Source organism: Onthophagus taurus, chromosome 7 (genome assembly GCF_036711975.1).
Source record: "Onthophagus taurus isolate NC chromosome 7, IU_Otau_3.0, whole genome shotgun sequence".
Classification (NCBI taxonomy): Eukaryota; Metazoa; Arthropoda; class Insecta; order Coleoptera; family Scarabaeidae; genus Onthophagus; species Onthophagus taurus.
Window position 1 is genome coordinate 9,619,415 of NC_091972.1, and position 16,629 is coordinate 9,636,043.

General features: G+C 34.9%; 1 protein-coding gene and 1 long non-coding RNA gene across 3 annotated transcripts in view; one reads left to right on the forward strand and one right to left on the reverse strand.

Moving 5' to 3' along the window:
• LOC111424549 (Follistatin) overlaps positions 1-16,629 on the reverse strand; it is a 35,638-nt gene that overhangs the window by 12,434 nt on the left and 6,575 nt on the right. Inside the window, exon 2 of one of the 2 annotated variants that reach the window (XM_023058127.2) lies at positions 15,622-15,981. In XM_023058127.2, the coding sequence (XP_022913895.1) occupies positions 15,622-15,703 (82 nt within the window). In that variant the 5' untranslated portion in view covers positions 15,704-15,981. Of the gene's footprint in view, positions 1-13,621; positions 13,728-15,621; positions 15,982-16,629 lie in introns of those variants that run through there. The other variant, XM_071198303.1, reaches the window with a different exon arrangement.
• LOC111424550 (uncharacterized) lies at positions 7,726-15,692 on the forward strand. The gene is made up of 3 exons (XR_002707619.2): positions 7,726-8,617; positions 8,777-8,845; positions 15,605-15,692. It is a non-coding gene; the product is annotated as an uncharacterized lncRNA (long non-coding RNA).

Genomic DNA, 16,629 nt, shown 5'->3' on the forward strand with positions numbered 1-16,629 from the left:
TAACAGCAGTATTTGTAGCACTAAAAACTTATTAGTCAACTTTGTACAAGTTCATCCTATTTGAATGATTTAACATGTATTTATATAAAGAGAGTTTCTCATTTCGTTTTGTCATCACCAAATATTCGAGTGTTAATAAGAATTCTGTTTGTCGCGAAATGTAAACGAAAAAGTTCATGTTGACATTTTCATTTTTTGTTTCCTTTTGGGAAGGTTGAAAAAGATAAGGATTAAAAATGACAACGACAAGGATGAGATGACAAAAACGAAGAGCGTTACTTCTTGTAAATATTTTGATACAAGTGGCTTGGTTGAGAACGAAAAGCGACAGAATAGCTGCTTTAAGACTTGTTATTTTTCGTGGTTGGATTATTTTTAAACCCGCATCCAGTCAGTTATTAAGTTAAATATCTTCATGCTTTTTTAAAAAGATTAATGGTAGAAAATTGAAACCGCACGAAAAGATTAACGTTACATTTTGACAAAGATTTATTTTTGACTTGTTTAGTTAGTTCTTGTGATCTTTTGCCAAACTGAATTCTTTCACTAATCACAAAAAAATTATTCTTTTTACATAAAAATTAATTATAAAGATTTTATAGAGTAGACGTGATCTAATTAGTAAGAAGGAAAGACTAGTTAACCGTTTCCTTTACAAACCACGTCGCATCGTATTCTTTGAAGTTGTACCGCTACGAATAGAAACAGGAAACGAGGCATATAACTCGTTTAAAAGGTAGAGTTTAGTTCGGGGCCGCGTCTATATCTTCACCGCTACGAAGAGACGAGAAGAGCAATAAGAAATTCGCGTACCTTTCGAGTCGGTTTAAATTAGGAACGCAGGTTCTATCTCGGATCTGGGCTTCGGTTCCGGTATCCTAAACCTGTCAGTCGCCTCACCCAATTGCAACGTTAAAATTAGAAACTAGGTAATCTCTAAACTCAACGCCATTTCACCTTCTCTCATTCATTTCTTATTCTACATTTTCAAATTTAAATTAGCTGGCTACAAAAAGTGGCGTTGGTCGTTTTTTTTTAATTTCTTTTTTTTTAAGTCTCCACTTCGGTCGTTAAAATCGTTCGGAGATTTTTTTCGGCGATGTTGCGGTCGGGGCCGTCTAGTACGACCTTTAATTTTTACTAACCATTTCTCCGGACGACTGTGAAATGGGCACCACTGAAGGGGAAACGAAAGACGATGTCGAGGTGAAAGAAAAACAGAAAGAGGAGTCAAGGTAAAGAAAGGTCGCGACGACGGGGACGTTTAAAAAGAATATCGCTTTTCGATTACCTTAGTGTGAGCGAGAAAAGACTAAGAACGGTAAAATCGCGGATGCAGAACGTATAGTGTATATAATAGTAGTATGGTATAGTTAAGTCTGTGCATACGCTGTAGAAAGAGAAGGAAAATAAGAGTAGGAGTTCGAGGCAGATGGCGCGCGCGTTCACTGAGCGGATCACTGAGCTTTCAGCCCCCCTTCTGCTGTCTACGTATTATAGTAGTGTAAGTACGTGCGCGTTCGTGTTTCAGTTGGAGACTGGAGCGCCATACAAAGGACGGATACGATTATTGTGCAACACGAGTATGACTTTTTGATATGCGATACACTTCCAAAGCGAACTCGAAACTTCTCCTCTGTTCTGAGTTGCCTCCAGTTAAATAACGGAACGAATCGTAAAACGGGCTAATAAGATTACTTAATCTCCTTAGATTTAAAAATGTTTTATTATGTATACAGAGTGATTCGACTGATTTAATATAAGATTTGTAGCTAGTATTGATTTATTCATATCATATTCAATGTTATTGTATAATGACAACTCATGTAGTGACAATCATGAATCAACTGCTATTCAACTGTGATAATCTGTAATAAACATAATCTATCTAAGATGTAGTCAAAAATATATTCTTATAACAGTATTGGAAAACAATGATTTAACTAAAATGACATGGCTATAGTAAGTCAAGATGAGACGATATTCAACTCATTGATATTTTCTGATAATTCTTCTACTGGTGTTGAAGTTAACAAAATCGTATATTTTTTCTCCCCCTTTCCATAATCTATCCTACTCAAGGTTCTTGCGCATGCAGGTCACCTTATATGTAATTGCTGGTTTACTAGTTGTTCTATAATCTCGATGACCAAATTGTATATAAAATCATTGCGTGTTAAAGATAGATAATAAAAATATAGAAGGCAGTTTAATTTGTCGTTTGGAAAAAGTTTCATGTAAAATCATTCCGCAAAGTTTTGCGCTTTAATTAAGTCCTAAAACTTTAACTATATAAGACTGATTAAGACTGTTTCAGACCTCTTAAATCATGTCATTTATTTCAAAAATTTCTGCACATCATGTATCATTGTATTCACTTTCTCAGAATTTTAAAATTTCAAATGATAATGATTAACCATACTCTAAGTGTTCAGTTCTGTTTGATTGTAAAAGATGTTTGAGAACTTCAGGATACATTTGATTGTGAAAATGGTTGCATATGATTCTTTGTCATATCTGCTATGTTATTGCCTTCATTCCCCAGCTGTAGCATAGAATTAATAGATGTACAGGACATAAGCTGCCTTTACAGCATTTTTTCTGATAATTGTTTCATCGGAGCAAATCTGATAACATATCGGAAATATTCCCCATCTTTGCCAAAAATGTAGCAACGCTAAAGAATAACTGTAGGTACTACATTGAAACTACGTTTCAACTTGCTTTGAGTTCCTCCTAGTAGTGGTGGAACGGATATCCAGCAACTATCCGGCTTTGGACGGATATTAAAAACCTATTACTTAGTACCCCACCATACATAGTTCAACCCCAACAGGACTTTTTTCATTGAATACAACTTTATTTATATCAGGTTTGTCATTGGCAACCTCATTGTAACAATCCCAATACGATATATAAAAACTCTTGTTGCAGTTTCGTCACATAGTACATTCATTACTAACGGAACTGTCGTTGTTATCACTTTCGATTATTAATTAAAGTATCCTCTTTTTAATGTAAAAAGCCGTTTTGAAAAATCGCTTTTGGTTTATGAGAAACAAATTTTTGAAATGATCGACAATTTTTTCGAATTTTGCAATTTTCGCCGATTAAGTTTTAAAAATTCGTATAAAATCCATTTCTTGGAATATGAATATGAAAATTTCCCGAAATGTTAATAAAAGGGTCCTCTTTCCAACGGACCAACACGATTTGAAAAATAACTTTTAGTTTTTGAGAAAACAATATTTGAAGCTTTGATAAAATTTTCGATGTTGCAATTTTCATCGATAATCTTCAAAATTCGCTATAAAATTAATTTCTTGAAGGATCCTTGTGGAAATATCACCAATTATTAATTAAAGTATCCTCTTTTTAATGCAAATAGCCGTTTTGAAAAATCACTATCAGTTATTGAGAAATAAATTTTTGAAATGATCAACAATTTTTTCGAATTTTGCAATTTTCGCCGATTAAGTTTTAAAAATTCGTATAAAATCCATTTCTTGGAATATGAATATGAAAATTTCCCGAAATGTTAATAAAAGGGTCCTCTTTCCAACGGACCATCACGATTTGAAAAATAACTTTTAGTTTTTGAGAAAACAATATTTGAAGTTTCGATAAAATTTTCGATGTTGCAATTTTCATCGATAATTTTCAAAATTCGCTCTAAAATTCATTTCTTGAAGGATCCTTGTGGAAATATCACCAATTATTAATTAAAGTATCCTCTTTTTAATGCAAATAGCCGTTTTGAAAAATCACTATCAGTTATTGAGAACAAAATTTTTGAAATGATCGACAATTTACGAATTTTGCAGTTTTTGCCGATTAAGTTTCAAAAATTCGTATAAAATCCATTTCTTGGAATATGAGTATGAAAATATCCCAAAGTGTTAATAAACGTGTCGTCTTTCCAATAAACCAACCCGTTTTGAAAAATACTTTTTAGTTTTTGAGAAAACAATATTTGAAGATTTGATAAAATTTTCGATGTTACAATTTTCATCGATAATCTTCAAAATTCGTTATAAAATTCATTTCTTGAAGGATCCTTGCGGAATTATCGCCAATTATTAATTAAAGTATCCTCTTTTTAGAGTTGCTTCGTTAGTTAAATCAGCATCAAAAAAGTTCATTTTGTATCTTGGATCCAAATAAGTTGACATATCTTATCAGCTTTCTTATTAATTTCATTTTTATTCAAATATCGCAATAATGTGGCAATATAGGGTATCACTTCAGAAATGCACCTGCGAAAAGGGGATGCCGAAGAGGATGCCGAATATCCGGCATCCGGCTTTTCGCAAAATCACTATCCGTTCCATCACTAGTTCCTAGTATTAATATTGACTTAGGTTGGGCGTTGCAAGTTTAAGCCATCGTAAGTCGAGAACCCCTGCACATAAATGTAAATGATCATCAAAATTTTGCGATCTTCATGATTCAACTTAAGATTAGTAACCAAAAGGAAGACCTTTTAGTGTAGTACTATGTTTGTTTAGTAAAGAGAATGAACAAATATCCCCGTTTATGTATCGAAAACCAGTTGAAATTTAACCTAAAATATTGTAACGACGTCAATTCAGTATTTGAACTTACTAAAAACTGAAATTGTAAAATGGAATGCAAATAAAAACCTAAAAATATTGAATACGATCTTATTTTGGATCCAAACGTAACACAATAATCTCTAAAATTAACTTGAATACAACATACAAAATAACACAAGTCATATTCAAAATATGCTTTTGAGACATGCAATATCCTTAATGCAACCCTAAATAAAGATCTTATATCATCGGGATATTTTCACTGTTTACTGTTTTAAATCTATCGCATGGAGTCTTATAGACGACTAAAAATGGAATACATAAAATGTATACTACGTATCTTGCATCCAATAATATAGAGGAATTACGATGCGTCGTTTTGAAGGCGACTGCAACTGTGGAATCGGTTAAACGTGTGGGCGTTCGGTGAGTTTCACAGTTTATAGTAAACCTACTTAGATATTTGTTGCGTTACGAAACGGAGGAAACATCTTGAAATTGATCCGCTTACAAATCACGATTAATTAGAGCGCGGAAACCATATGGTTTCCGTAAGGAATTTTATAGATCTGATGTATGTATAGAGAGGTGAAATAGTTTTCTAATATTAACCGCAATTCCGTCTCTGTTAATCGATTTCGTTTGGACGGTCAGTATATGTTTCCTTTCTTATACACATACCTCTCTACATCATCTATATTTAGCGCGCAGAAAATTGATAATATCCCCTCGGGGACCAAACCTTATAGTCGTCGACCATCCATCCATCCGATGATGGATGACCATTGCCAAAAGTCGTGCCTTCAGACGTGCACCAGACGGTTCGTCAGATTTTTATCGTGACGTGCACAAATGATCCAAACCGGTGAGGTAACCGTAGGAGGCCGGATTCGTTCGCGTATTGTTTTGACCGCTTCATAAATTTCGATTTATTAATAACGATTCCAAGTATTTTAAAAATACTAAAACAAATTCATTATAATATATGACGTGTGTAATGTACAATTATTGACGGTTTCACACCTGCGACGTTGCGCTGATAGATTGAGGAAGGCAGTTTTGCATATTCAAATGAGGTGTGGGCACGCCTTCCTTGTAAACACCGCGGACAATTTACTTTGCACTTGAAATGCCTTTAACGTAGCGCTGTATCGCGTGCTCAAATTGAAACGACCACTCTAAATGGTTATCTAAGCAGGTTCCATGACAAATATTTCAATTTAAAAATATCTTCCAAATTGTCGAGTGGGTATTTCATAAAAACCAAATATGTCACCGACGATGATTCAGTTTAAGCAGGCTTATTTTTCCAAATGTGACTAATATATTATGAAGACATGGCCGAATTGGGTCTTCCAGGAATATTATTTCAGGAATTTTATATAATTTCCAATATATGAATGCGGTATGAACCATAGTTACGAAACTACTATGCACTTGCACTATCTCACATAAAATGCAACATAGCTTAATCTAGATAATAACGTGCTAGTGTAAAACTAGAACCAACGCTAGACCTAGAATATTCGGATTTTGCCGTACGTCTCTTAAGTCAGCTAAACCCAAATGATTCTAGTTCTACTATATAATCTAATATACGTACTTTTATAATATTGTACGTATATTTAACCTTTCAACTACTTCAATAAAAATATACAACAATCTAGCGCTGAATAACAATTAAAACTAGAACTAACACTAGACGTAGAACTAGAAAGTTTCGGGTTTAGCCACACGTCTCTAAAGACGGCTAAACCCGAATGATACTAGTTCTGAGTATAACGTTAGTTTTAGTTTTACACTAGCACTATTACTATGTAGAACTAACACTATACCTAGAACTAGAATCATTTGGGTTTAGCCGCACGTCTCTAAAGACGGCTAAACCCGAATGATTCTAGTTCTGAGTATAACGTTAGTTTTAGTTTTGCACTAGCACTATTACTATGTAGAACTAACACTATACCTAGAACTAGAATCAGTGTTAGTTCTAGTTTTACAGAGTGATAGCATGATAGAACGTTGGAGCGATCGTGAGTATCAAAACGTGACTATTTTTTGTCTCAATGTTTATTAAACCCTCATCGAGGTAAATTGGTGACTATGAGTGCAAAGCGTGATTTTGTTATAAGTGTCATTGATATAGTAGACGCCACGAGAGCTGGCAGTAAATCATCGTTTTCCGCTCTTACAAATGCCATACATTTATAAATTCATTTTTATTCAAATATCGCAATAATGTGGCAATATAGGGTATCACTTCAGAAATGCACCTGCGAAAAGGGGATGCCGAAGAGGATGCCGAATATCCACTATCCGGCTTTTCGCAAAATCACTATCCGTTCCATCACTAGTTCCTAGTATTAATATTGACTTAGGTTGGGCGTTGCAAGTGTAAGCCATCGTAAGTCGAGAACCCCTGCACATAAATGTAAATGATCATCAAAATTTTGCGATCTTCATGATTCAACTTAAGATTAGTAACCAAAAGGAAGACCTTTTAGTTTAGTACTATATTTGTTTAGTAAAGAGAATGAACAAATATCCCCGTTTATGTAGAACTAACACTATACCTAGAACTAGAATCAGTGTTAGTTCTAGTTTTACAGAGTGATAGCATGATAGAACGTTGGAGCGATCGTGAGTATCAAAACGTGACTATTTTTTGTCTCAATGTTTATTAAACCCTCATCGAGGTAAATTGGTGACTATGAGTGCAAAGCGTGATTTTGTTATAAGTGTCATTGATATAGTAGACGCCACGAGAGCTGGCAGTAAATCATCGTTTTCCGCTCTTACAAATGCCATACGTAGTTCACAAACCGCTAGAGAGTAATGTGTGTTAGAAAGAGATAGTATTAGTTGAATATGTCTGCTGTACAATTCAAATGGCCATGTCGAAAAAGTACGTCTGTTCTTCTAAGGGATGTAACTCTATAATTATAACCTCAAATCGAAACGTCTTGTGAGCGTTGTCATGAATCTGTTATACTCTGTTTTTAAACCAGGAGGAGTATTTTAAATTTGTCACCAGATTGACCTTGCATGTGATTGGTTGAATGCGAGGAAGGTTCACACACAGGCAATTTTGAATTTTGATTTTGAATTTGACGGTTAGGTTATTGATCATTCGACAGATTCATTTTTTACAGTTTTGACAGTTTTTTATTTTATTTACTTTTGTAAAATTATATTTTAAAATAAATACACTCATAACTTCAATGTTAATTTGTATGTTTAGTGTTGACTATAACAAACGAAAATAAATACAATAATAAGTAAATAAATAAATAATAATTATTATTAATTTAAATTTACCGCCAAAATATCTAGTGATATTTTTCTGGTGATTTTTCCTAGTGTAAATCTGACTTTCGCGTTTACTCCTCCTGGTTTAAAAACAGAGTATAGTGTTTTCACAAGCCGAAAATGTTTTCTTTGAAAGGAATATCATTGAATAATATCTTTGACAATGTTTGACATATAACCTCCATTACTAACATAACCTACATTTAAATGTATGTGGTGAAATAATCTAAGTCGTACGTCCATATCTTGATTCATACCCTTTCATACTTTGATTATATATAATATGGATTGAGCTAACTGAATATATCTACTAACAAAAATGTGGCTCAAGGTGAATAGACGCAGATGGAAAGCGATAATGTGAAAGTGTAACAAAGATAGCACAGAGTAAGGCAGAGAGTTAGCTCACCGGGAAAATGATAGGCCATTCTCTATCTCTTATTATCACATCATAATACCGATATTTTCTCTTTGTCATCTTGATAGAAATCCTTAGTAGATGGCGTACATGTCGTTAGTAATATTACAGAAAGCTGTTGACTTTGTTTAAGCGGTTTTGACATTTTATGTATGTCACATGTCACACAGTCCTTTTGCGTTTATTGTCTTATTTGTGCTTATTATCTATTTTTGCGTTGTATTTTTTACGAATAATTTTCGAGAATAATTATTGTAAAAATGTTTTGCATTGTGTGTGGATGTAGCGAAGATGAAGTTGGAAAATTATTTTGTTTTCCCAAGAATAAGGACAGGTTAGTATTTTAATTATATTAATTTTTAATTTCAATAGTATTCAAATTTTTGATAACACCGTGTCACTTAGGGTAAGAAGCAGTTGGTGTTTGATAACCAACATTTATTTGTTATAATGCTTTTTTTGTTATATGTACTTTATCATTTGAAAACCACAGACAAAAACGGCCAACCCAACCCAACCTGTGAGGGTCATCCCGGAGAAGACGAGGACAGGGGTTTTTAGTGTAATTATATTGTAATTTAAATATAAAATTTTAATTCGCCAATGGATTTCTCTTTATTTTGCATTGAAATTATAAAATTATAACTTTTTGATTTGAGGTGCTTTTTATTGGTCTATTAAGCTGTAATTATTTTGGCTTACGCAAGCTAAATATAGCTTAATAGATCCACAAAAAGCACATTAGATCAAAAATATTTCTGTATTCAAATATTAAATTAACTAAACGATTTGAATTTGGCGCCAATTGCATTTTTGCTTCTCACTGCCATCTACATAAGTGTTACATGATGAGTGAGAGAGACCGGTATATATTGGATCTCGCTTTCACAATGGAGTTGGCCGTCTGGTAGTAGTCTGTGAAAGATAGACATAAAACCGTACTAAACAGACGTGCGCATGCGCACAAAAGTGTCAAGCCTCTTCCATTTGACGTTTATCGTTTTGTTGTGTCACAGCCAGTCACACCGTTATGTTTAAAAATGTATTGTTTCGTGTGCAAAGTTCGCGATAATACAGTTTCACATCACCTGTAAGTATTATAAATGTTACTTCTAATTGATAGTTTTTTATCTTATAAATTAACGCACGCCCATTATATGTCAGTACGCTTCTATGTCTATCTCTCTCGTTGGCTCAATCCATATTATATATAATCAAAGCTTTCATACCATTTTTAAACGTCATGTCACTGCCAGCTCTCCTGGTTTCTACTATATGTATAAGGATCTTTCTTGTTTATGGAAAATTTCAGATCACCATTATTATAACAAAAATAAGAGAAATTTAACATTGGAAGAATTTAAAATTATTTAAAACACTTGATAGCAATGCTACCACAGAGACAGTCTCTGGAGTCTGAAAAGCACACGTTATTAATTGTAACTACAAAAAGCAACATTTGTTGTATAATAAATTAGGCTTTCTTTTTAGACTTAGGCCAGCGAAAATGATGTTTTACTGTAATGTCAAATGATATTGACATGTTGCATTTTATGTGGGATAAAGTAAATAGGTATCTATGGAAATATATTTTTGTATGTTGCATATATTGTGTGTATTTTTGTAGTTAGATCGCATCAGTTGAAAAATCCACATTGAGAGCATTGCAAAAGCTTCTCTCGTTACGCAATCGTAAGCATTAAACACGCTAGTTTCCATCACGCATCGCGCATTTACGCATCTCGCAAGAGCGGTCACACGTGTCCACATTGGGGCCACTTCAAACGTATACATACGCGAGGGTTAATAACATCGAATTATCCGGCGTGCTTTATTTTTTCGTCTTTTTTTCTTTTTCCAGTTAACTCGTCGGCTCGATTAGAAAGCCAGGATAGATAATTATATGGGCGGAGATGGCCACGGGACGATTACGCCAGATAATTTTCTATGTGGACGGGATGAAATGCCACGCATCTCCTTTTCTTTTTTCCACCAAGTCTCTAAGTTTTATTTCATGCTTTACTACGTACCACGTGAGAGTGTAGTGTAAAGACTGAAAGAATGCGAAAGTAAAATTGTGATGGATACTACGTAGGAAGTCTTTGATAATCATCGGTAATTTGTTGCTATTGAGATGTGAGATTGAAAAAAACAACGTACATAGTTAAAACAATTTTCTCGGAAGTCTAGATCCAAGGTTGGTTGGACCTTGGCGTTGCATCTAACGTTCGATTGTTCGTCAGTCGACGGAATAGTTCCGACAGTGGCCCATTGTTCCCGCATCCGCGATTCAATTAAATCAATTACCTCCGTCCATTGTGCTCTCTGCCGTGAGGTGAAAAGTAGCGGTAGACGAAGTCGGACATCTGCATCGTCGGTTTTACTACTACTATAAGAAAGTGTCTGTCCATCCGTACGTTCGTTCGTCTTGGATTGGAACTTCCTGGAACCGACGACGGAACGTCTAAAGAGGCCGAGATAATTACGGACGGACAGACGACCGCCTATCGACGAAGACGACGCTCGCTTGTTGCCGCCGCCGCCACCGCTTTTTGTTTTTCCACGGCCAACCTCGATCACTTCGTTCTCGTTCATTCGTTCGCCATCATAACATTCTTTCTCTCTCGATTACTTTAACTTTATCGCAAATCGATCTCTAACGAAAGACCTTCCTTATTATACGTGTTTTTAAAAAACAACTAAATGTGTATGCTGTAACGATGATGAAGATGTTATCCCATCAACTTGATTGGATAAATACTGGTATTATTACTATATCTTCTTGTCATACAATTATTCTTGTAATTTTACCAATATCATCGTTAGCATTATATCAGCTTATTACAAATGAATAACACTTTAAATGTCGTGCAAAAAATACATTGATATTGACATATATTAATGTTTGATATAATATATCATATTGACAGATATTATCTGATATCCAATTAAAAACTAAAAGAAGTTTTGGCAAATTATTTGGTATATAATAATGAGGGATGGTGTGCACAAATCAGAAGCAGAAGCTATTTCTATCATAATATTGATGTATGTTAATTTTGGATCTTTTCATATTTGTCGTACTCCCAATTGTCAGAATAATGTTGGGGTTGTGCAGATAAACCAAAACAACTTATTATTACAGATCCATCATACCATTAGTTAGCATTATAAGTATGATGCTGACCATTGCCTCCTTTTATCTAATTTGAAATTATATATACAATCGGTAATAACAATACATTATTAAGTCAAAAACATAGTCTGTCAAGTACTCGAGTTGCATTCCTTAGCTTCGCATGGATTTCTTTTATTTGCTTTGCAGCGTTAAAAATTCTTTGGATTAAAGCATCGCGTATTTCCACTTTCTCTTGGTATAGGTACAAAATACTTTTATATCTAACGTTGTAATCCATAATGTTTCGTCCACCATGACTGATCCAGTGATTAGGGTAACGCACATTTAGGAGCAATGACTGCTCCTAAATGCAATGTTATTCTTCAAAAAATTAGTTTCTATGGTGGCATTAGGGTTGATGTCGGATCAGAGAGGAATGTTATGAATGTTATATCATCATGCGTAAATAAAATGCAGCGATACAAGTTCCCATTATTTCCTCAGGAGATCATCTAGTACCAGATATTGAACACGCTATACAGTGATATCAGGATTTTATTGAATGTACTTCACATCTTGATATTGGAAATCACTAAATGTGTGCATATTCGTCGTGTACTAACATTGGGGTTGCACTCAACTATGGATATTCTCTTCCTTTACAACATTCTGCTGTGGCAGTCATTCATACTGAATATAAACGCCCGGAAGTGAAGTAATGTTTTAGAGAGCATGAAAAGTTGTGCTAAAAGTTTACAGGGATGAAATGCGACGTTGTGCAAAACGCTGTTAATATTTAAGTGAAGCCACTTCCATTGCAATTACTCAAAACATTAATTTCGTTTTAATTTATACTCAACAGTCACAAACTTGAACAACATTATACGCACAATTGTTGCATAGAGATTGTATAACTATTTCCAAACCATCATCATCATCCAGATCACAAAATAGTTCAAAATTTGTTTGTTGAAAGGGATAGGAAGGATGATGAAGAAACTCCATTGCCGGGAAATATTTCTCAAAAGGCAGCAAATGTTGTCTCTTAGCACCTACAGCGCAACATCAAACCCGATTAGAAGAGCTGAAACTTACAAGGGGTAAATAAATGATAGAAACTCGGTGATGATGGAGACTAATGCTAGACAAACGTGACAACCTAACTAAGACTGGAAGGAACATTTATTAGAAAATCCATGGACCTTGCATAGTGTAAGACACGCTTGGAAGAAATGGGCGTTTGGAAGTAAAACGAGGGCTGGAACAGAAATGAAAAGAGTAATAATCAAAATACCACCAATACACGTTTATTTGCTAAGAAATAAGTGTCACACCAAATCCTCTGTTGATAAATATCTTCGAAGATAATAATAATAATAATGTCTTTATGGATACAACTTGAATCCATACCAACTGCAACCTGTTTAAATGTTGGATTCCTAAATGATATATTCACCAAAATCTTAATTTTTTCCATAATGCCGATGAAATGCATTTCCACCAACAAGTAGTTTATAATCACCATCATTATTATACATACTGCCAATGATAAGTCTCATATTGTAACCAGCGGAATCAGCAAAAGCATAGGTCTGTGAATATCATCAGTCTATATTTTCTGCCCAGCTCTCGGAATGATGAAAATTACAGTAATTTTTGCTAAGAACACTTTGGCAAGTTTCTTAGAGAACATAAGAAAATTTTAAATCGTCGTTTTTCTAATAAATGGATTGACGAAGGAATTTCAAGTCTGCTACCAGGAACTCGTCGTAAATTACAAACCTGTATTAACGAAAATGGTAACAATTCTAAGCGTTTATTAATGTAGATGATTTGTTTTGGATTCGACTCACAAAGTTCTTACTTTTTGCAATTGATTTTTTTAAATTGGCTATTAAAATATATAAATTTTACCTCAAAACTACTTTTATTTTAGATTTTTAGAATCTTATATTTTTGTCTTTTTTTTTAATTATAGAAGATGATTAATATGTCAGGCATGGACGAGGGAGCATCAGGAATTCATATCAGAATGTCAAATCTTTTTTAGCTTATCTATTAATTTTATGATACATATTTTTTTAATGTTTTCTGACTTTGTGTGGGAATTATGGTATAGAGTGTCATATATTATGAAATTAGGTTTGGTTTGGTATTCCTCCCAGGCAATATTAAAGCTTAGCGGTATATGGATGAAGTGGATCAACTTCATATCCTTACCTGCATATGTCATGCATATTATCATAATAACGTATGCTCGTCTCCATACTGCAAGATGTTCTATGGACAAATTTGCATTCCATCCATCATGTTTGGGACATTATGGGAAGAATACTAAGAAACTTGCTGCATCTTTCAATATCACAATATATATAGCACAATATCTCCAGAGGAAATTAACCAACAGATTGACTCTTGTGCTACTATAGAGTTGTTGTACACTTGTTATATCTAGATATTAAGTGTTAGCTATACAATGCGTAATCGGTTACTCAAAACATTTTGTATATCTCAGTTTCATGTTTAATGATTTTAATGCTTTGAGAGATTGGTACACAAATAGTTATTGCATACAAATTTATCTTCAGGCTTTTTTTAACGAGTAGCCACTAACTACTAGTGTCATACCATTTCTCTTAAGAATGGGAAAAATTAAAGTCAGATTATATATCAGATATCAGATTTTTTGTTACTTATAATACTAATGGGATCAATAGTGATCCCACATTCTTGAATAGTTGAATATATTTATCATAATTTTTCCAATTCCTTCATATTTCTATTTATTTCTTCATTTCGTTCCATTCAACAATATTACCGCATCATTTCTTTTTGTGGTTTTTGTTCCGTTGCAATTGCTTTCCCCGACGCGACGGTCGGTCAAAGTTTTCTTTACTTCTGCACTGCGGTTACCCCTTTCTTACATAACGCTTTCGCCCGACGCTCGCCATCGCGACCTTTAGAGGTTATTACCACGGGGGGACCGTTCGCGTCCGTCTGTCTACTGACCGTCTGCGTGCGCCGCCGGCACACGATTCCTTGCCCTTCTCCGTCCTCCTCTTCTTCATCATCATCATCCACTTCTTCTTCTTCTTCTGCCTTTACCCACCATCTTCACCTCTTTCTTTCCACTCTCGAGTAAAGCGAGATCGAACCTCGGTCTGCCGCCCAATGTCCGCGACGTCGACAATAACAACAACAACAACAACGTGGACTCCAAAGAAAGAAGATGAACAAAAAGAGAGGAACGAGTAAGAGGAAAGTTTCAAAACTTGGAAGGCTTCATGGTCTGGAAGAAGATGAAGAAGAAAGGAGATGTTGAAGATGAAGTAGTAGAAGATGGGAGGTGAAGGAGACGAAGAACCACTGAGCGGCTCGTGTCGTTCCAAGAAGGAAGAAGATGGGGACCCGAACGGAGTGACGGTCGCGCGACGACAACGACTGCGATCGGATTGAAGAGAGGGGGGCGGTGGGAAGGGCGGAAGGGCAGACGGGACGTGTCTCGCACGTGTAGCCACGTACGGATGAGTCTTGGAAAAAGAAAAAGATTGTGAAACAAAAACAAAGAAAAAATCATTTTTTTGGTAAATAAGATCAACAAAAAATTGAGCAAGATGAAGAAGGATAATCAAGTTTGAAAGGGGGAAAAATGGTTTACATTGACATCATAAATCGCGTAGGCGTTGGAAAAATAAGAACTGGTTTGATTTAGTTGCAAAGGAAACTTGATTACCTAATTTACTATGTTGTGTTAAAAATAGACAACACATTCACGGTATGTCTCGCGGTGAATTACGCAAGCGACATACTCAACCTACATATTGCGACCCGTTTTATACTTTTCACTTCGTGTCCCTTGAATGTAATCCAAAGCGGATGTGTTATGTTAATTCACGGTGGAAATTAACGCGAACAACTTATTTGCTTCATTTTTATAGCAACTGTTGCCAACTATTTGATAAATTATTAGACTGTCTTTACAAGCTGTGTACAGAACATTTCATAAAGTTTAAAGCATTTTGCCTTCGTCAGACTGATTTGTAGTGTGTATTATTAGCAGCTATTAAAATCGCGCGACATTGTAGTGTAGACAAAATTAAACTTAGAAAACACTTCTTAATCAGATGTTAAATGTAACATTAACCAATCTGTTGTAGCTTTTCAATTTAGATAATAAACTTATTATTATTGTTTTAAATTTAGATTTGGTTTGCACTTACCAAGTGAGGGTTGCGGCCACGAGACGAAGAACAGGTGCAGAAGAAGCGGTACCAGGAAGCCACCGGCAAAGGCAGCGCTCATCTCAGCTCGTGGTTGTGGTCCGGGGTCGGTCCCCCGCCTCTCCCAACTCACATGCTTCTTACTCGGTACGTTAATCTTTTCTCGGGGTCCCGCTACCGGCTCGCCGTGGCGGCGGTTCCTTCCTCTTTCCTCCTTCCTCGATACGCTTTTTTCCTTCGCCTTTTCTTCCTTCTTCTCCTCCTCCTCCTACTTCTCTTTGCCTTTTTCTTCTTCGTCGACAGCGGCTGCGGCGTCGTCGTCCGGAAGTCGTGCGCGCCGACTTGGAACTTGGTAAATCACTGGGAACAAGAAATGGATTAATTTTCTATATTTGGAAAATAATTTATTGGAAATTAGATGACTAAAAAAGTGTTTACATTGTATAAAGTGGTTATCTTGGAGATAATCTAGTATAATTTGTACCATAATTTGCTTAATACCTGAAATTACGAACACCTGTTTGCAATTTACTCAGCTTTTTTCTAAAATTACAACTACAAATAGTACTTAGACTATGACCAATCTTTTAATAATAAACTTCAAAAATATGAAGCTATAAAGCTTAGAGTAGCGTTATGTATATGTTAAAATCACTGCCAACTTCTAATTCGACTTGTTTATTTTACAAATGATTAGTCTGTCGTTTGTTTTCAATTTCCGTTTTGTTTCTGTTTATCGAATCTACAAACAAAATAATTTTATGAATAGTGGTGTTTATTTGTGTTGGCGTTTTTTCTTTGGAGTTATATAACAAAACCAGAATTACGGTGCCTACAAGAGACTGATTGTATAAAACTGTGAGTGACTTCACTAAAGTGACTGCAAAAACATTTTGCCCTAGGCCATTCTCAATTAGTTTTAACGGTGAACACTCTAGATACGTTAGTATTCATCTTTCAGATTAAGTAATACCGTTGATCACGGACTAGTTTTTCGAAATTTGGTTT